Source organism: Carex rostrata, chromosome 4 (genome assembly GCF_964058835.1).
Source record: "Carex rostrata chromosome 4, lpCarRost1.2, whole genome shotgun sequence".
NCBI lineage: Eukaryota > Viridiplantae > Streptophyta > Magnoliopsida > Poales > Cyperaceae > Carex > Carex rostrata.
Window position 1 is genome coordinate 4024828 of NC_135921.1, and position 22595 is coordinate 4047422.

Genomic DNA, 22595 nt, shown 5'->3' on the forward strand with positions numbered 1-22595 from the left:
AGCTAAGCTCAATACAATCTAACTAAAGAGTATTTCCTTTTAGCTCTTTCTAATCTTATCAATTTGATCTAACATAGATTTGGGAATCTTATGTATAGAAAGAGTATATAATGGAATAGAAGAGAGTACTGAGTTTAGAAGAGTTAATCTACTCCCCATGGAAAACATATTTCCTTTCCATCCCTATAGTCTTCTTTCAAAATTTTCAAACAAAAATTCACAATCTTTCTTTTTAAGACCAGAATATGAAAGAGGCAAGCCTAAGTAGTTGAGAGAGAATTTTCCTAGTTTACATCTAAATAGAGAAGCAAGTAATGGTCCCTGATCAGTATTTAGAGGAAATAGTTCAGTATTGGAGAAATTCATTTTGATCCCAGACAGGGCCTCAAAAGTCATCATGGTAATCTACTGGTACCATGAGGAAACCCTTCTAGAAGTTAGGGTAAGCTTCTTAGACTTGGGAGTGACCTTTCTAGGTTGTGGTGAAGAGGTATCCAGTGGGGAGTGCCATACACTCTTGATTTTCTTCCTGGCTGTCTATTTATGTTTAGTACCAGGGGGTTTAGGGCTCCTAAAGAACATGTTTGGTTCTGTAAGAGTGAGGGGGCACTAAAGTGGATTCAGTCTACTTAGTCTGATGGCTTTTTGGAATATAGTTTCATTATCGGTGGAGAATGCAGGGATATCTTCCATAATAGTATCAGATTGTGGGGTTGGGGGGGATCTTGAGTGGGAATTGTGGTGTCAGTGGAGACAAGAGCAACTCCTCTAGTAACTCCTCCACAATATTGATTGAAATGAGCTAATAACCCTACATCATCAGAGGTGTTAGAGTCTTCCTACTCAGGGTATGGCTCATCAGAATTGCAACCTTGTGCTCCTTTTCCTTTACCTTCTACTGGTGTTTTGTCCTTTGTATTGGGTGGAGTGTCTCCCTCTTTGATGTTAACCCTAGTCTGTTTGATATGTCCTTCTGTCATCATAGGTGTAGAATCTGATTGTGCAGGCTTATCTCCAATTGGGGGTTTGGGTCCAGGTTTAAGGCCATGAGAACCAGGTTTCAGATTAGGATGGTTGCCTTTACCAGTATTGCCTTTGCCAGGCTGAGGACCTTTTGGTTTACCAGTGGGAGGTGGTTTTTCGGTTTCAATTTCAAAATACACATCAAAACTTGAGACATATCCTGAGGCATCTCTATGCATCATCCAATGCATGGGGGTAAGAGTTCTCGATCACAGATCCCAATATGAGCTCTTAGAAACTTGTGATTACACCTTTTACTTGGACCAGGATCCATTTTGAGTAAGACCGCCCCCAAAGGATTGAGCATTTTTTCAACCTCCACCCATTGCCACAATAAGTATAATCCCGGATCTTAATCCACAAAGAAGTTAATTTCTTACCTTCACTAAACCGCAGTTCTCAAGGGATGATCAGAAACTTGACTCCATCCAAATGCAAAACTCCCCGACTGGCTAGTGACTGAGCCCAATCCAAGGTCGGGGCTTGGATGAGGTATTTGAGGTCATCAAATATCATCACCATCCAGGGGAGATTGTCGAAGGTGCGAATGAGAGTAGCCTCGACTCGATCCGAACCCCAGTTCGATGTGTCAGAGAGAATGAAACTCCTGTGAAACTCAGCCAAATGAGCTTCCGATACAGGGGTAGCATTGAACATCAGGATCGGGTTCCTGACGCTTGCCATTGGAAGCAAGGTCAATTTGATCGAGGTGGAAGTGAGCGATCGGGGAACAGTGGGAGTTACAGTGTTTGGGAAGGAAGAGGAAACGTTGCCTCAGTTCATATATTGGCGCGATGGCCATGCTTATTACACAGTAGGCATTTCTATGCATTGCAACAAATCGAGGAAAAATGGCCCGGAGATTCGCATTTGTAATAGATTGACTTGTTTACAGTGGATCTCCTGTGCATCTCTTCGAATCGCTGCCTGATCAACACTAATCGGGAGAGACGATTGGTGGATCGAGAAATCACATCTTCCGACTTCTTGAGAGGAGGCCACAATTGATCCAAATGAGGAAGCTGCACGATCTGTTTGAACGAAACGGCATGTCGAACTGGTGCCATTGATTAATCCAATATGATCTTTGGGCCATCAGAGTCTCGGAGCCCGCTGTCTAATTGGTAAAATCGCTTGCTAATAAGGCCCATGTTGCGCAAATAAGGTTGTGGCATGGATCAAATCTCTAAGGGGCTGTTCGGCAACACCCCTTAATCCTAGTTAGGATTAAGTCCTAAGGAAGCTTAAGGAACCGGTGTTCGGTAAGCTAAAGGAAGGGGCAACGGATTAAGGAAGCTAAAGGAGGGGGGAAGGTGCCTTAAGGAATGGGCAGCGGATTAAGATCCGGGCAAAATGAGGCTAAAGGAGGTAAGCTTAATCCGTGCTAAGGAACCGGTGTTCGGTAGGATTAAGCGGCTAAGGAAGCTAAAAGAGACTCCTTTAGCCTTAAGGAGGCTTAATCCTGTCCAGCCGAACAGCCCCTAAAAGTTTTTTTGTTTTTGTTTTTGATTTGTTTTTTTTTTTGATTTGTTTGTTATTCACCACTGATCGCTTGGGAATCACCTAGAGAGAGTGAAGCCTAGAGAGCGAGTCATTCATTCACTTATTCTTTTATAAAGAGCCACAAATAAAAGAGTGTGGTATCAATACTACTTCAAAGAACAGGCGGATCTACTGTAGCATAGGGGGGGCAGCTGCCCCCCTTAGATTCGAGTTTTAGTGGTGATTTATTGGTACCGATCGACTTTGGCCCTCTTTGAAAAAAATTTTGCCCCCCTCTGAATATTTGATTTGTAAGTCGGGTTAAATTTAGTGTTAAAATTAAAATAAATTTCTTGAATTATGATTGATAATATTAATTATAAGTTATAGGATCAGAAATTATAAGTCAGGGTATTGAAAAATATAAGTCAAAACATTATTTTTTTTATCGAGTATCCACTTAGTTAATGAGTTTAAATCTGATAAGCTATTTAAATTAAACCCGATAAGCTATTTAAATTAAACCCGATTCAATATTTTTTTGCCCCTGACAAAAATCCTGGGAGAAGAGGATTAGGGGAAAATAAAAGTGATAAACAAATTCAAGTTATCATTGAGCTCGGTTATAGTGAATACCTGAGAGGAAAAAATGCCAAAATTTCCAGGATAAACATTTACTGGCGGGGTTTGACTGCTTAATTCTCAGTTATCAAGTCTGTGTACTCAACCCTACAAGTTACATTTAAGTCCAATAGTTATATTGCAAAATTATTTATAATTTCACTAATCGTTGAGGAATATTTAAAGTTCCACTATCAAATCAAAGTTCATCTTCTTTTAGTGGGAAGTAAAAGTTTTTTGCTTTTGTGGAATTACCTTGATGCTACTGATCACTGAAGACCAGATTATAAACTTAATTACGGTATATGTTCATCTCATATTCTCATGCCCCACCACTGGATAGTGTCTACTACTGAAAATATCATCTCAAATTACTGTGGTCATATCATCGTTGATATAAAATTTTGTTTCTGAAAGAAAAGATGCATATATATATGCTTGGATATATTGATGAGTTTCATCAGAAACTGAAGCTGCAGATATAATTAAGCGTCAAATTAGCTTAGATATTTGGAAAATTGGCTAAGCCATAGTTCATCTTGTATCAGATTTGAGAAATTAAGATAAAGATACAATAATATATAGAACCATAAGCTTAATGCATGTAGTGGCATGAGCTTCTGTATCTTCTTGGAGAGAAACAGCTTAATTAAATTCTTAAAAATAACATCTAAGACGTTGAAATGCACCGGGTCCTTCAATAATAAAAAAGGAAAAAGATTAATGCTTCTTAGGACGAAATGAGGAATCCATAAAATAGAACAATATTCTGATATTGACAATCCGTTATTGCACATCCATTCGTTTTATCCAAGTGGATTAATTATTACTGGCCCAATTTTTAAAGGCCAGCACGCCAAAAGATAAAATCCGTATCTAAATGACTAGCTTCTCCACAAAATTATAAAATTACAAAAGTTAGAATTCCGTCTAATGTACGCATAATTGTCTTGATGGCCGTTTAATTTAAGTACAAAATTTTAGAAAATCGCTCTACTACATGAAGTTTTTAACTTAAGGGGATGGTTAATATTAATGTAATTGAGTGGTTATATTGCATAATTGAAGTTTTGCAAAATTAAATGATTAAAACAAAAATATTTGCGTTACTCTAGTTAATACTCTCTTAGTAAAAATTAACAACCAATCTTATTGAACCAGTTTGTATAAAAACCAGAGACATCTTTTAAAAACAATAATAAAAGTAAGAAAAAACATTACCTATTTATTTTTATTTGATTGAATAGCCAAAATTAATCACTAAAATTTTATTTTATAGGGTAAAAAACATTGCTCAAAATTTTACTATTTTATAAACTGCTAATTAAGTAATTGTCTGTGTTCTGTAACGCTAAATAATAACAAGACAGCACACTATAAGCTAGTGATAATTAAGACTCGTGACTTTCTCCTATAAATAGCAAGCATATCATTGTTTTTTCCCAATACAGTCCAACATATCTCAACTCTTTCAACCTCAGATAGCTTATAATACCAACTAGAGTTTACCATGGATGATCACCGAGGAAACAATATGATGACCAGAACGAACTTTATACTGCGCCATTAAATTAATGGAAGGCATTTTAAAACATGGATGGCCATTAAATAGTGCAGCAGGAACCATGAGCATGTCAAAAAACCAGGATTTGAGATGAATGATAGGTTGATTGGTTATGCTCAGAAATGATGGGGTTAAACATAGAAGGAAATATCGGTATCTGTATCGGGATCGGTGTATCGGCCGGTATTGGCCGATTCGGATCGGAAAATCGGACTTTTTGGCCAGAAGCTTGTTTTACACAAAAAATAGGAAAAAAGGGTTAAAAAATAATTTATGTTTAGATAAATGATTACAATCAAATAATCTACTAATACAATAAAATACAAGCATTAAAACTATAAACACACTCTTTCATTGCCATAAATTATGTCGTGCTGGCTGGATCACTTCATCGTCGTCTGATTAATCACGGGTTCTCCTCTATTTAATCACGGGTACACAATGGATGTGCATAGTTCATTATGTTTCGGCCGAATAATGACCAGTATTAGACCAAAATAGCAGAAATTGGACGAAAAACGCAGAATCCGCAGTATCAGACCAGTATCAGATCGGTCACGGCCGATACCGATATGGATCGGTATCGGCCGATATTTCCTACTATGGTTTTAAAGTCAGAAATTAATTACCAAGGTAGCTGGTACGGTGGGGTCATGATAGATGTTTTATATTATATATATGCAAGTAAACATATGTATGTTTAGTTTCCGTGGTGTTGTATGTTAGTGTCGCTTCTATGTGATCTGGTCTGTAAAAAGCTTTGTGTATGTTAGCAAGAAGATTGGCTTCTACACAGATGTGAAGTGATACGTAATTATGTTGTTGACATGCTTTTTGTAACGGTTACTCAACAAATTAATATATATAACAAGTAGCGTGCATTAATTAAGTAGTTATCAAAATACGCTTGCCTTATTGTATTCGGTTTTTGTACTTCAAAATTTACTATTTCTTTTCTGCAAATATGAGTTGGTAATCATATATATTTTGCAAGTAGTTATGATATGCTCATCAAGCTACTGGACTGAGGTTTCCAATAAAAGTTTCCGTCTCGATCTTCGAAAGCTAGAAAAGCCAGACAGATGAGCTGCTGAATTATATATGGAATCTAATACTATTTCAAAGTTCTGATCTACTAATAATCTCGCTGAAGTGAGGCTGAAGCAGGTGCTGATCAGTCAAAAATGTGATAGGGTACTTTCTGATAATTTTCAAAGTGAGACTTCATTTTATAATTATCTAAATAATAAATACTTTCTTATAATTTTTTAAATAATGAAATCAAGCAGTGTTTTAAAATTGTTAATGCTCTTCTTAGATAAAATAACAAGACGAAAAGTAACCGTAGAAGGAAACTTTGTTTAAATATGCTTTTGGAAAAAGTATATCAACTCATATATATTATTTTACTAAATATGAGAAATGCACTACCAACATGATCAATCCAAGGAATATTTTCCAGCTGGTAGAAGAAAGATATGATTTTTAGAGTAAGATTTGGCATGCAAGAATATAATACTAGGGTCCAGGTAATATTTGAGATCGACTAACTATCTTCCACTCAATAACTACTTGTGGAGACCGATCGATAACTAACTAAACTTCATTAATTACTTGGGGACTACCTAATATTTGATAGATTTTATAACTAATGCGTGCAAATATGGATACCTATGCGTGCAAGTATTAATATATAATATATTAAGTATTCATATCTAAGATACCAAGTATTTCGAAAAAAAAAAACTGGACACATCACACACACATCTTTTATACGTTTTTAAAGTTGGGTTTTTTTTTCTCCGTTCAATCTCTTCAATATTTTCTAACGATCTGTAAGGAAATTTGCAAATCTAATTAAAATCATAGACGTCTTCTACGTAATTTTTTTTTCAATGAGATCCATGATGACATACTTTCGAGTTGTCCATCGTGCAAGTATTCATATCTCGTACAAGTATTCATACATTGTCATGAATACCTTGTCGTATAAGTATTCATATCTTGTCGAGCAAGTATTCATACCTCTTCGCTCAAGTATTCATACCTCGTAATGCATATGTATATAATTCATGTTTGAAGTGTTTGTATCTAACATATTTTATGAATTTGTTTCCATATGATACATGATGATGTTTGAAAATATTAATATTAATTAGTGCAAATATTTATATATCGTTAAGCAAGTGTGAATAGTTCATATGTCAAGTATTAGTAACTAATATAATTTATGAAATTTTTATTTTTATTTCCATATGGCACGGGATGATGTATAAAAGTATTAATTTCAAATATTGCAAGTATTCATACCTTGTCATGCAAATGTTAATAGTTTATGTATCAAGCGTTTTATCTAAAATATTTTATCAACAGTTTTTTTTTTCTTTTAACATCATATGACATTTGAAAGTACTAATATAAAATATGCAAGTATTCATACTTCATCATGTAAGTGTAAATAGTTCATATATCAAGTATATGTATCTAACAAATTATATATATATATATATATATATATATATTTTCATATGGCACTGGATGGTATCTTAAAGTATTAATATAAAATATTGCAAGTATTCATACATCATCGTGTAAGTGTAAATAGTTAATGTATCAAGTGTTTGTATTTAACAAATTCTATTAATTTTTTTCACATGACACTGGATGATGTCTGAAAGTATTAATATCAAGTATTGCAAAGTTTGTATTGCACTAAAACATAAAAAAGTTGGTAAAATAATTTTCAAATAGTTATATTATTTGACATAATTTAATCCTTTTATCCTTGGCTATTAAAAAATTATTTGACGTAATTTAATACTTGTGCTTGAATCAATCCTGTTAAGTTGTTATTTTGTCCTCAACTAACCATTTAAAAGGAAAACTTAATAAATACGGAGGCCCAATAAATTCAGCCCACTAACTTTATTCTTCTTAATAGGGTCCCACCTGTCATAATATCCTTTTTCTCCGTTCTTTTTAGTTCTTACGCGAGCACAACTATTACTCAACTTCTCAAACCACAAATCACATATTGCACTAAACCCTCATTCGCTTTGAAGCAAGCAAACATTTCAACGAAAAGTTGACATCTTTCTTGGCTCGTTGGGTGATTTACCAATTAAAGCTACCTTTCAATGGAAGAGAAAGAGAGAGAAATGGTGGGGCCCACCAGCCTTAGCGCTCTGGCATTTTTTTTTCCCTTTTAGAGTGCAGATAGGGAGTCGCCAATTTCAATTCTTTTACTTTCGATCAGACTGAGAAAGAGAGTAGAGTTGTTAGCGACTCTCACTTCGATGGTTAGAGTTTGAAAGTAGACAGTTAATTGAGATGGGGTACGATTGGAGACTTGGACCGTTAGAGTAGACGTTGGCTAGAAAGATGGGGGAATATTTTCCCTTGAATAAATACAAACTCATACATAAATAGGAAATATTTATAGGAATATCTCTGTCATCTATCAGTCTTCTAAACTGATTAGCTTCACATAATTTCAGAACATAATAATAAAAGAAATGATTTTCATGGTTATTGAACTAGTAAATATGTGTATTAGAAATTTCGGTTTCTTTTTCAGAACATACATAAAAGAATTATGGTACTACAATTCAGATAAAAGTTTTCTCAACTTCCTAGAAGAAAGAAAAAGTGCAGAAAGAAGTGCAAGGCAGGGGAATGGTTTCTGTGATTGGTCAAAATGATGCAGAACTATTTGCAAATCAAATAACACTCTAGTAATATCAGTTGATGACACTGAATTAACCAAAACTACTAATTCAGATATATTCAATAGTACTTTATGGGTACCAGGTTGATTACTTTAAATTGGATGCCAACAAGTGGCTCATTATTGTTGCCAATTTGCCCCACTCCATAAAAGCTCCTACCGTAAATCCAAAAGGTTCCTTAAAGATTTTGATTTCCCTAATCACCACATTGTTCCTTCAAGAGGTCGGTCGGGGGGGTTGTGGCTCATTTGGGATGAGGGCACGGGATTGACTGTAAAAAATTCATCCCGTTATCTCATTCATGCAGAAGTTCGGTTACAAGGGGCTATGCCATGGTCTCTGGTTTGTGTTTATGGTGATCCGTCACATAGCACAAATAACAACATTTGACACGAAATAAAAGTAATTGTCGGCGGGGGTCAACCAGTGTGCGTTATGGGTGACTTCAATGCCATAGCTGATGGGTGTGAGAAGTGGGGTGGAAACCCGAACTTGAATGTGAATAGTAGGGGTTTCCGACAATTTATTTTTGAAGCCGGTTTGATGGACCTTGGCTACAATGGACCGGCTTATACATGGAGTAACAAGCAAAGCGCTTCAGATGCGATCTATGAAAGACTAGATCGGGTTTTGGCAACAGTTTCGTGGGTTCATAAGTTTTCTCAAGCATCTGTGCACAACTTGCCTCACATACATAGTGATCATTCATCTGTCTTATTGAGATTACGCAGACAAACTGAAAAGGTCAGAAGCTTCAAAGTGGAAAATTGGTGGTTATCAACACCAGGTTTTCATGAGATGTGTGGTGAGGCATGGTCAAGTACAGCGGGGCAAGAGTGGAGGGTACGAGTACAGGTGCTGAGTTCACAAATTAAGCATTGGGCAGATGAACAGCAGACACCTAAGAGGAGATTGAACACCATAAGGCAACAAATACTATCACACCAAATCCAGCATCCTTTGAATCAGGAGCCGGGGGTTGAGGAACGCTTGCTGGCTGATTATAGGAAAGCTGAGGAGGATTTGGCCATTTATTGGCGACAAAGGTCAAGAGTGCAGTGGCAATGCGAAGGGGACATGAATACGTCTTTTTTTCACATGATGGCAACACAAAGGAGGCGTGGTAATTCAATTACACAAATCCAACAAGAGAATGGTTTTCTGGTCACTGATGCTAAAGAAATTCGAAGGGTTTTTGTGAGATATTTTAAAAGGTTGTACTGTTCATCACAAAGTTTGGGGATTGAAAATGACCCTGCTGAGTTCTTTGAGAGGTTTGATGCTTCATAGTACCAAAAAATATCGGCCGAGGCACATCACTTCCTAGCCGCCGCCCCAAATCAAGATGAAATTAGAAGCGCTCTGTTTCAAATGGGCCCGGATAAGGCACCAGGCCCAGACGGAATAACGGCGCGACTGTTTCAAACCAATTGGGAAATGTTCAAGGAGGAGCTCACGGAGACCATGAATACAATCTTCCTAACTGGCCGGGTACCTTCTGAGTGGATGAAGAGTCATATTGTTCTCTTGCCGAAAACAGCTGAACCAAAGGAACCAAAGGATTTTAGACCTCTGACTATTGGTAATACGGTTTATAGGCTTCTGATGAAGGTGGTGGCTACAAGGTTGCAACCGTTTATGGAGAAGGTTATCTCGCCGAATCAAACTGCGTTCCTAAAAGGTAGGAATATTGCCGACAACACAATTTTAGTAAGAGAAATTATGCATTCTTTTGGTAGTTCGGACTACAAGGATCAATCTTTCTTGCTAAAAGCGGATGTGAATAAGGCTTTCGATACGGTGCAATGGTCGTTTGTGGTGGCTGCCATGAGAGCAGTGAATATCCCTCACAAGTTAATACATCTGATTCAAGGCTGTTGTCATCGAGTCAGGTAACTATTCTGATCAACGGCATGGGAGATGGTTTTCTGAGGCCATGTCGGGGGTTGAGGCAGGGATGTCCACTCTCACCTTATCTGTTCATTTTGGCCATGGAATTCTTGACCAAATCCATTGATCAGGCCTTACAGTCCCATGCAATCAAAGGTATCAAATTAGCCACTACAGCACCAATCCTGACTCACGTCATGTATGCGGATGATCTTTTGCTCATGGGTAAGGCTTCAGTGGGAGAGGTAAATCAATTCATGGAAATCATGCAAGTCTTTGAGAGGTACTCGGGTTTAGCAATAAATCCAAGTAAATCTGTTATTTGGTTCAGCAAGGCATGTGAAGAGGAGTGCACACAACTAATATTACTTAATTTGCAAGCCAAACCGGCTGAGCAGAATGAGAAGTATCTAGGAGTGTTCATTTCTACTCGGATGGCATCACAAACGGATTTGACTCATGAGTTGTTACTGGAGAGGATACACAAAAGGTTGGCTGGGTGGAAGATAAATTTACTGTCCTTAGCAGGAAGGGTTGTTTTGATCAAGGCAGTACTCATGTCTCTCCTTGTCTACTTTATGTCTATCGCGGTACTTCCAACAAAGACGGTGATTCAAATTGAGAAGGTAATGAGGCAATTTCTGTGAAAGATTGGTAAGAACAGGTACATGTCCATGATAGCTTGGAAAAAAATTTGTGCGTCACTGGATGAAGGGGGTTTGGGTTTGAGGGAAATACAAGACTTTAATCAAGCTCTTATTTTGAAGGTGGTGTGGCAACTGCTGAGTAACAAGGACAAATTGTGGGTTCACATAATGCGGGCAAAATACTACCCGCGTGCGGGTATCTGGGCAGTGCAAAGAAGAACGGGTGTCAGTCGGCTGTGGCGGGCGGTACAAGAGGCGAAGGAGTTTTTCAGAGAAAGCATTAAGTGGCATGTAGGGGATGGAACTGGTATCCTAGCCACAAATCAGCCATGGTACACTGGATGGCACATACAACGGATTAACAACAATTTGCAAAGGGATTACACAGTGGCACAGCTATATAATACCTTTCATGATGATTGGGACGAGAATCGGATCTCGATGTTGTTAGGGGATGAGGCGGTTCATCTGATAAGGGAGTCGGCCAGGAGGCCGAAACAGGAACACCTGATATCAGATAGGCTTATATGGTGTGCTAGTAAAAGGGGGTCGTATATGGTTAAGGAAGGATATGACCAATTGAGAAAGGCAAGGAATCCACCAGTGGCCTATACGGCACAAACACTGATGGCTTGGAAGAAACTATGGAAATGGAAAGGCATAATCCCTCGTGTTAAAACATTTATATGGAGGGCGTTGCATGATGGACTCACAGTGGCAGTGGCGATGCATAGAAGGATAAGTGCCATTAGTCCGATATGTCAGAGGTGTGGAGAGCATGAGGAGACTATTGTACATATGGCCTTCAAGTGCGCTCAATCACGGGCTGCATGGTTTGTTTCTCATCTTAATCTCAGAACTGATCACCTCCCTTCTGAATTTTCAGAAGCCTTGTTACATATTGTATCGGGGCTGCAGGAACAACAGATTGCTATGGTTGTGAATCTATTATGGAGTATATGGAAGGCAAGGAATGAACTTATTTTCTCAAGCCATTCAGCTACACCACTTGAGATTGTTAAGAAGGCAAAAGCAATGGAGTTCCAATCACATAGGGTCTCAATCACACCTTTGCAAAGAAGATGCGAGCGCATATCCTTACCGACTGATGCAAATGTTGTGATTCTCATAGATGCATCATGGGACCAATCAAAGAAGGGGGGGACAGGGCTGATGATGTACGATGGTCGAGGCCAGTTGGTGCACACGGAGTACAGGCAAATCATGGCATCAGATCCGCTACATGCGGAGGCTGTGGGGTTAAGTGATGCTATCCAGTATCTACAAAGCAACCAATGTGCTGGTAAGAGGTTTATTTTTTCGGACTGTCGGGTTCTCATTGATGCAGTGACTCAACAACAGTTGGGAAATTTGCCATCATGGGATGCAAATGAAATGGTGGCATTATGTATGAATAAACTTCAGTCAGTGGGGGGTGGAGTGGAACTGAGATATGCAAATAGGGAGAAGTTAGGAGATCCGTATAAAGTGGCAAATTGGGCAAGAATTACGGCACAGAGTTTCAAGGGGTGCATGTCAGATAGCTTCATGAATGAGATGGAGATTCAGATGAATTTGAGTACTGACCACTTCCAGCTTTGTTACGTTATGAAATTTTTACAATTTAATTAGAATGATTTAAAACAAAGAATCGATAAATCATGTTAATAAAATAGAAGTTTAAACCTTAATTAAGGTTCCCCTAAATAAGTAAGTTAAGTGTGAATCGAAACCGCGTCGAAATTTCGAGATTTCGGAACTTTATAGGCTCAGTGCGGGTGGGGTTCATCCGCACTAGGCTCGGATTTTCTTGATTTTGGTCTGAAAACTTTCTAAGTCCCGAGTGCGGGTCAAGCCACCCGCAGTGCGGATGGGGGCATCCGCACTCAGGGTGATTTTTGCCCTAAAACTCAAATCCAACCTTCTCTCTCTCTCTCACTTCACCATTTCCCCATTATTTCGTGATTTTCGGCCAAAGAGAAGGAAAAGAGTGCGAGAACTTTCCGTTTCTTTCAGACTCCCGATTGTTGCGAGAAATCGAGTTTGGAACCGAGAAAGCAGCCGAGGATCTCTCCGAACCCTCCTATTTGGTATTTCTTTCTCTCCTTCTTTCTTTCGAAAACTCGAATTTTCTCGATTTCTCAGATTCTCGTTTTAAACCCGAGATTTGTGTTCGAATTGCTCGAGGACTAGTTCCTCTACACTCCTTACTAGTTTGTTTGCCAATCTTTTTCCCGATTTCTTCCGATTTATGAAATCTGATTTCTAGGGTTTCGTGCCAAAATTGAAAGTTGGCATAATCATGATTTGATTTGCTTAACCCGACCAATTAGACTTGTAATCGGTAGGGTTGCCTCCTGATCGTGAATTTTTAGAACATTTAACGACTGATTTGAGATTTTGACCAAATTAGGGTTAACCAAACGGTGGATTGAATTGATCCGAGAATCAAAGTAGTAAAACGGTGATTGATTGTTACCAAAGTGAAATGGTATATGGCTAGAGGGTCTAGATGCATTTGTGCACCGTTATATGGGATTTTTAATAAGAAAGAATGAACCGAAAAGAATTGATTTGGGACTGTACCAACCCTAAGTAAACGTATAGACCACTGAACCCGAATTAAACCAAGTATACGTATAATATAGGTGTAGGCTCGGTCGAGCAAGAACTTGTGAGACAATACGAGACGTCCGATCCTTAAATTAAGCGGTACGCTCGTCATACTAAGGTGCGGGATTCTTGGACTTGTTTGATACTTTATTTTCAGGAATTAAACTGTTTATTCGTTTGTCATGTTGAATGATTAATGGTTGCATATTTTGGAATTCATGTTGTAGATTGATTCTTGCATAACTGAGAATGATTTGAATTGTTTGGTTAAGATTACTTGGCATGTTGGTATGGTTATTACTTGATTAGTTCTATTAATTGTTCTTGATGTGAATGAATCCGCCAGGCCGACCTGTTTAGGTGGCTGGATAAGGTAACGGTGACCTATCCGTTGACCTGTGTTTATGAATTTGCCAGGCCGACCTGTTTAGGTGGCTGGATAGGGTGACGCTGCTGACTTATGCGTTTGACCTGTTAGAATTTGCCAGACCGACCTGTTTAGGTGGCTGGATAGGGTGACGTTGCTGACTTATGCGTTTGACCTGTTAGAATTTGCCAGACCGACCTATTTAGGTGGCTGGATAGGGTGACGCTGCTGACTTATGCGTTTGACCTGTTATGATTTTGCGAGACTGACCTATATGTGTGGCTTTGATATATATTTGCTTGAGATTTAGCAAAGTTGACCTGTATAGGTAACTTTGATTCCGTGTGTTTGCATTTGTGTCAAGTTGACCTGTATTGGTGACTTGTAAACCGGACCTTAGGAAATGGTTAAGCCAAACAGCAATTGCAGATGGGTGTCTGATAAAGGGTCCAGCGGTTGGCCATCTGTAGGCGTCTGTAACCCTACAGATGTGGGTTTGATAACGGTTCAGCTCGAGAGAACATCTGTAATTGCTACAAGCCCAATTGAACTGAGTTAGGAATCGAGTTAAGCCAAAATATATGTTGTGTGTTGAAAACCATCTTGGAAATTCCGTAAACTGTGTTTCAGGTTGATTAACTGTTGTCGAGTAGTGGCATTTTGTTATTTATGTTTCTTATATAACTGTTTGCATTGTTATTGTTTGAGTTTCATTGTTGAATATAGAGTTTGATTGCAAGTCCAATAATTCATATGTGACAAATTCGCACTGAGGATTTATTCTCACCCCCACCCTCCCGATTATTTTCAGGTTATTTTATGCGGACGCAGCGAGTGAGGATATTGGTAATGCATATAAAAGATCCACTGCCTTGCGTGTATATGTGACGCCTGATTTATACACGCGGCAGGCTGTCAGACCCGGTGGATTTGGGGTGTGACAAGCTTCATGCTTTACAAGGGGTAGGTTGAGAACTAGAAGGACAAAACAAATCACGGCTTACATGAGTATTTGAGCAAGTAACCAAGCCTGATTGGAATTTGGATTGATTAGAATGTCTTAATGTTAGTTTTAATTTTACTGTTATGTTTTAGGATTGTAGTTTATTTCAGTTTATGCAGTTGGACTTACTAGTCTTGTTTTTAGTGAATGTAATATGCTCTTTTTAAGATTCAATAAAATACCTACGGGTTTTCAATCAAAAAAAAAAAATTTGCCCCACTCCAAAACTAAAAATCATTTTGTTATCACTAATTGATAATGTTAGTAACAATCATAGTCGTTGGTTTATTTTAAAATTCATTAAAATACTAGGTGTATATTGCAATGTAGTTAGTGGTGTTTGATATTTTTCTTGGAACAGAGACAGATCGGCTCCGGAATATTCTCGGTCAAATGATATTTTTCTTTCTTTTTTGTGAAAATACTATATGCTGGATAGGAACTCACTGTGGATAATTTGCTTCCACAACTTTAGTTGTATTGGATATTGGCACTCTTGTTGTTCTGTCGGGAACTGCTTCAACAAAATTGGATAAATCAGGATCAGAATGTAAAGCCAGTGACGTGCTATTTTCAGATAGATTAAAGCAACTGATTGAAATCATGTTAAGCAAGAAATTCTTATTTACCAGTTTAAAAATGAGGATGAAAACAAATAGGAAAAAGAGCTGCCTTATTTCAACTGTCTAGTTGGAGAGGAGCTTTAATTAAGCTATTTTTTCAAGGGATAAATAATATTATGTCATCGCTGATGTAGGTAGCTGTTGTGATCGCCAACTTTGTATGTGCTGAGCTGCTACAACTAAAAGTGCTCTATTTCCTGGAATTGAGCTGCACCAGCAGTGGCGGAGCTACATTGAACCCAGGCAGGCAACTACCTACCTCTGGATTTTGAAAATCGGGTGTAGGTCTATATGTATAATTGGACTGTTGCCGTCTCTTAGTTTTTTTTTTTTTTGCCTACCCCTGGACAACCCATAGTCTGAATTGCTTAATTCATAGTAGTCCGCAACCTGCTAATTGTATAGCATTACACGGGTGAGGCATGGGCGCTTTTAGGTGAGCCAACTGCAACACTTGTTGAAATAGGTACCCCTACTGGACCAAGTTGTGCTATCTTGTATTGCTAATCTTTCATGTTTCACTAGTTGTCTTTCATCTATTACATTGTATATTTCATCTTGTACTAGTTGTCTTTCATGTTTTATTGCTTATATTTCATGTTCTACTAATTGCCTATCATCTTCATCTAGTTAACTTTTATCTTGTATTGGTTATTTTTCATGTTATATTAGTTGTTTTTCATCTACAATTGGTTGTATTTCATCATCATCTTCTAGTTGTCTTTCATCATATATTGGTTGTCTTTCATGTTCTACTGGTTGTTTTTCATTTTGTCTTTCATTGTCTTTAATCTTGTATTGATTATCTTCCATGTTCTACTAGTTACTTTCCACCTACTACAGGTTGTATTTCATCTTCATCTAGTAGTCTTTTCTCTTGTACTAGTTGTTTTCCAAGTTATTTTTGTTGCATTTCATCTTCGACTAGGTTTTTTTCTTCTTCTTCTAATTGTTTTTCATGTTTTACTGGTTATCATCTTCTTATAGTTGTTTTTCATCTTGTATTGATTATCCTATGTTGTACTAATTGTATTTCATCTTTTAATAGTTGTCTTTTATCTTGTAATGGTCATTTCTTATGTTCTACTAATTGACTTTGATCTACTACAGTAAGTATTTCATATTCTACTAGTTTTCTTTCATCTTGTACTGGTTGTCATTCATGTTCTTATTGTTGTCTTCCATCTTCAACTAGTTATTTTTCATCTTCTTGTAGTTGTCTTTCTTTTTGTAGTACTCTAGTAGTGTCTTTATATGGCAAGAGAAGAGAGTAGTTGCAACACTAATACAACACTCTAATTGAAGGTCTTGTAGCACTCTAGTAGTGTCTCCAAATAGCAAGAGAAGAGGGTGGTTGCAACCCTAATACAACACTCCAATTGAAGGTCTTTCCAGTACACAAGTGGTGTCTGCAGATAGCATGAGAAGAGGGTGGTTGCAACCTTAATACAACGCTCCAATTGAATGTGTTTACAACACTCTAGTAGTGTCTCTAGATGACAAGAGAAGATAGTAGTTGTAGACTTAATAAAAGACTCCAATTGAAGGAGTTTGTAGCAAACTAGTAGTGTCACCAGATAGTAAGAGGAGATGTTAGTTGCAACCCAAATACAACACTCCAATTGAAGGACTTTGCAGCACACTAGTAATGTGTCTCCAGAGGGCAAGAGTGGTAGTTTCAACCTTATTACAACACTCCAATTGAAGGCCTTTGTAACACACTATTAGTGTCTCTAGGTGACAAGAGAAGATGATAGTTGTAAACCTAATACAATACTCCAATTGATACAAATACTGACACGGATAGGGTTATGGATATGGATCGGATGGTGGTAAAACTCTTTTAGTGTCTCTATATAGCAAGAGAAGAGAACAATTGCAACCTGAATACAATACTTCAATTGAAGGTGTTTGTAGCACTTTAGTAGTGTCTTCATATAACAATAGAAGATGGTAGTTCCAACCCAAATCTAGCACTCCAATTGAATGTCTTTAGAGCACTCTAGTAGTATTTCCAGATAGCAACAAAAAAGGGTAGTTGAAACCCTAATAAACACTATAATTGAAAGTCATTGTAGCACACTAGTACAGTGTTTCCAGATGGCAAACAAAATGGGTACTTTCAACCTTAATACAACATTCAAATTAAAGGTCATTGCAGCACACTAGTAATGTCTTCATATGGCAAGAGCAGAGGGCAATTGCAATCCTAATACAACAGTATTTACCACCCTAATACAATAGCTTCAATTGAAGGTGTTTGGAGCACCCTAGCAGTGTCCTTCTATGGCAAGATAATAAGACATTTAAAACCCTAATACAACACTCTAATTGAAGGTGTTTGGAGCACTCTAGTAGTGTCTCCAGATGGCAAGATAATATGACATTTACAACCCTAATACAACACTCCAATTGATGGTGTTTGGAGAACTCAAGTAGTGTCTCCATATGACAAGATAATAGGGCATTTGCAAACCTAATACAACACTTCAATTCAAGGTATTTGGAGCATTATAGTAGTGTTTCCATATGGCAAGATAGTAGTGCATTTACAACTCTAATACAACACTCCAATTAAAGGTGTTTGGAGCACTCTAGTAGCGTCTCTATATAGCAAGATAATAGGTTATTTACAACCCTAATACAACACGCCAATTCAAGATGTTTGGACCACTCTATTAGTGTCTCCAGATGGTAAGATAATAGGGCATTTACAATCGTAATACAACACTCCAATTGAAAGTGTTTTTAGCACTCTCATAGTGTCTCTATATGACAAGATAATAGGAAATTTACAACCCTAATAAATCACTCCAATATAAGGTGTTTGGAGCACCCTAGTAGTGTCCCTCTATGGCAAGACAATACGGTATTTACAGCCCTAAGAGAACACTCCATTTCAAGGTGTTTGGAGACCTCTAATAGTGTCTCTATATGGTAAGATAATAGGGAATTTGCAACTCTAATACAACACTCCAATTGAAGGTGTTTGGAGCACCCTAGGAGTGTCTCTAGATTGCAAGATAATATGTCATCTACAACCATAATACAACACTCCAATTGAAGGTGTTTGGTGCACTCTAGTAGTGTCTCTGTATCACAACATAATAGGATATTTACAACCCTAATAAAACACTCCAATTGAAGGTGTTTGGATCACCATTGTAGTGTCCATTTATGGTAAGATAATAGGGTATTTAGAACTCTAACACAACACTCCTATTAAAGGTGTTAGGAGAACTCTACTATTGTCTCCAGATTGCAATATAATAGGGCTTTTACAACCCTAATACAACACTCCATTTGAAGTGTTTGGAGTACTTTAGGTGTATCTAGAGGTGCTATCGGGTCAGATCGGGTCCGGATACTATTATATTTGGACCCGTACCCTAAAAGTATCTGGGTCCAAATTTCGATCCATACACTTATATGTTTCAATTCGGGTCGGGTCCGGATCCGGGTACCTATCTACCAGTAGATATTTCGGGTCCAGTCTTTCAGTTCCGGGTAGATATATACCCATAACTTGTTTGTAGATTATCGGGTCCGGTTCGGATACGTGGCAGTTTCGGATCCGGGTATATGTCACAAAAAATCAAGAGGATGGAGAGAAAATAACTTTTGAAAAAAAAAATTGAAGAAGAGATATAATTTTTAAAAAGTAAAATATTAGAGATGACGATTTCATTTTCTATGGTTCAAAAAATCTATGAATGGAATACTAATAATTTGTAGAAATGACATATCAATGAGAGCAATAAATTTTCATTATTATGCAGAGTATATCAAGGCAAATATTGAAGGATCTATCCATAGTAATAAATTTTATTTAAAAAATTAATGCGGCTATTATAGAAGAAATAAATTTGGCATCCATCTATGTATATAAACATAGCGAATATGTCACTGTAATACTGCATTATATTTTCTCATATTAAAAAAAGTACTGGGCTCACCATGGCTTATGCAAAAATTAATATGTAAAGTTGTATTTTTATATATTAATAGTTATTAATATATATTTTATCGGGTATTTATACGGGTATCGGGTCGGGTTCGGTTATGGGCTGGATAATTAAATGAAACCCATATCCTACCCATTACAGTATCGGTTCTGGTTCGGATCCGGGTCAGATATTAAATTATTAATTTTGTAACCATACCTATAATTTAACTGGTTATATTTTTTAAACCATACCCTATCCAAATTAATCGGATCCGGGTCGGTTCCGGATTGGGTCCGGTTTGGTTCCAGATCGGATCCAGGTAATCGGGTAAGAGTAGCACCTCTAGGTGTGTCTCTAGATTACAAGATAATGAGGCATTTGCAACCCTAATACAACACTCCAATTGAGGGCTGTGGAGCACTTTAGTAGTGTCTCTATATGGTAAGATAATAAGATATTTACAACCCTAATACAACAATCTAATTGAAGGTGTTTGGAGAACTTTAATAGTGTCTCCAGATGGCATGATATTATGGCATTTATAACCCAAATACAACACTCAATTTTAAGGTGTTTGGACCACTATAGGAAGATAATAGGGCATTTATCACCCTAATACAACACTCAAATTGAAGGTGTTTGGAGCACTCTAATAGTGTCTTTGTATGACAATATAATATGAGAATTACAATCCTAAGACAACACTCCAATTGAAAGTGTTTCGAGCAACCTAGTAGCTGCCCTCTATGAATTTACAATCCTAAAACAACACTCCAATTGAAGGTGTTAGGAGCACTCTAGTAATGTCTCTAGACGGCAAGATAGTAGGGTATTTACAACCCTAATACAACACTCCAATGGAAGGTGTTTGGAGCACCCTAGTAATGTCTCTCTATAGGGCAAGATAAAAGGGCATTAACAACCTTAATACAACACTCTAATTGAAGGTGTTTGGAATACTCTAGTAGTGTCTCCAGATGGAAAGATAATAGGGCATTTATAACCCAAATACAACACTCCAATTGAAGGTGTTTGTAGGACCCTAGTAGTGTCTCTCTATGGCAAGATAATAAGGCATTTTTCTAATACACCACTCTAATATAAGGTGTTTGGAGCACCCTAATAGTGCCCCTCTATGGCGAGATTAGTGTATTTACAACCCTAATACGACACTCCAGTTCAAGGTTTTTGGTAAACTCTCATAGTGACTCCATATGGGAAGATAATAGGGCATTTACAACCCTAATACAAGACTCCAATTCAAGGTGTTTGGAGCAATCTAGTAGTGTCTCTAGATTGCAAGATAATAAGACATTTACAATCGTAATACAACACTCTAATTGGAGGTGTTTGGAGAACCTTAGTAGTGTCCCTCTATGGCAACATAATAGGGTATCTACAACCCTAATAGTCCCAATTGAAGGTGTTAGGAGAACTCTAATAGTGTCTCTATATGGCAACATAATAGGGCATTCACAACTCTAATACAACACTCCAATTGAAGATGGTTGGAGAACTCTACTATTGTCTCCAGATTGCAATATAATAGGGCTTTCAGAACCCTTATACAACACTCCATTTGAAGGCGTTTGGAGTACTCTAGGTGTGTCTTTAGATAGCAAGATAATAGGGCATTTGCAATCCTAATACAAGACTCCAATTGAACAAGTGTTGAGCATTCTAGTAGTGTATATGGTAAGATAATAGGATATTTATAACCCCAATAGAACACTCCGATTACAGGTGTTTGGAGAACTCTAATAGTGTCTCCAGTTGGCAAGATATTAGGGCATTTACAACCCGAATACAACACTCAAATTTAAGGTGTTTGGAGCACCCTAATAATAGGGCATTTACAATTCTAATACAACACTCCAATTGAAGGTGTTTGGAGAACTCTAAAAGTGTCTTTATTTGGCAAGATAATATCGTATTTACAACCCTAATACAACACTGCAATTGAACGTGTTTGGAGCACCTTAAGAATGTCCCTATAGGATAAGATAAAAGCGCATTTACAGCCTTAATACAACACTCCAATTGAAGACGTTTGCAGTACTTTAGTAATGTCTCTATAGGGCAAGATAAAAGCGCATTGACAACCTTAATTCAACACTCCAATTGAAGGTGTTTGGAGCACCCTAGTAGTGTCTCTCTATCGCAAGTAAATAGGGCATATACAACCTTAATAAAACACTCTAAATGAAGGTGTTTGGAGCACTCTAGTTGTGTCTCCAGACGGCAAGATAATAGAGCATTTACAACCCAAATACAACACTCCAATTGAAGGTGCTTGGAGCACCCTAGTAGTGTCTCTCCATGCCAAGATAATAGGGCATTTACAAATACACCACTATAATATAAGGTGTTTGGAGCACCCTAATAGTGCACCTCTATGGCGAGATAATAGGGTATTTACAACCCTAATACAATACTCCAGTTCAAGGTGTTTAGTAAACTCTCATAGTTACTCTATATGACAACATAATAGGGAATTTACAACCCTAATACAACGCTCCAATTCAAGTTGTTTGGAGCAATCTAGTAGTGTCTCTAGATTGTAAGATAATAAGGCGTTTACAATCCTAGTACAACCCTCCAATTGGAGGTTTTTGGGGCACTCTAGGAATGTCTCTAGATAGCAAGATAATAGGGCATTTACATCCCTAATACAACACACCAATTGAAGGTGTTTCGAGCACCCTAGTAGTGTCCCTCTGTGACAAGATAATATGATATTTACAACCCTAATAGAACAATCCAATTGAAGGTGTTAGGAGAACTCTAATAGTGTCTCTATATAGCAACATAATAGGACATTTACAACTGTAATACAACACTCCAATGGAAGGTGCTTGGAGAAATTTACTATTGTCTCCATACTGCAATATAATAGGGCTTTTACAACCCTAATACAACACTCCATTTGAAGGTGTTTGCAGTACTCTAGGTGTGTCTGTAGATTGCAAGATTATAGGACATTTGTAACCCTAATACAACATTCCAATTGAAGATGTTTGGAGCACTCTAGTAGTGTCTCCAGATGGAAAGATAATAGGACATTTACAACCCAAATACAACACTCCA

The 22595-nt window shown here is 37.5% G+C and overlaps 2 protein-coding genes across 2 annotated transcripts in view; both read left to right on the forward strand.

Annotated features, from left to right (window-relative positions):
* Positions 1-8853: 8853 nt before the first annotated feature.
* Positions 8854-9708, forward strand: LOC144552516 (uncharacterized). Its single transcript, XM_078300483.1, has one exon. It carries the CDS (start codon positions 8854-8856, stop codon positions 9706-9708), a length of 855 nt encoding a protein of 284 aa, XP_078156609.1.
* A 623-nt stretch (positions 9709-10331) lies between these two features.
* Positions 10332-22595, forward strand: part of LOC144552517 (uncharacterized) — a 30490-nt gene continuing 18226 nt past the window's right edge. The window contains exons 1-2 of the mRNA XM_078300484.1: positions 10332-10934; positions 11076-12534. Of these exons, the coding sequence (XP_078156610.1) occupies positions 10332-10934; positions 11076-12534 (2062 nt within the window). The remainder of the gene's footprint in view (positions 10935-11075; positions 12535-22595) is intronic.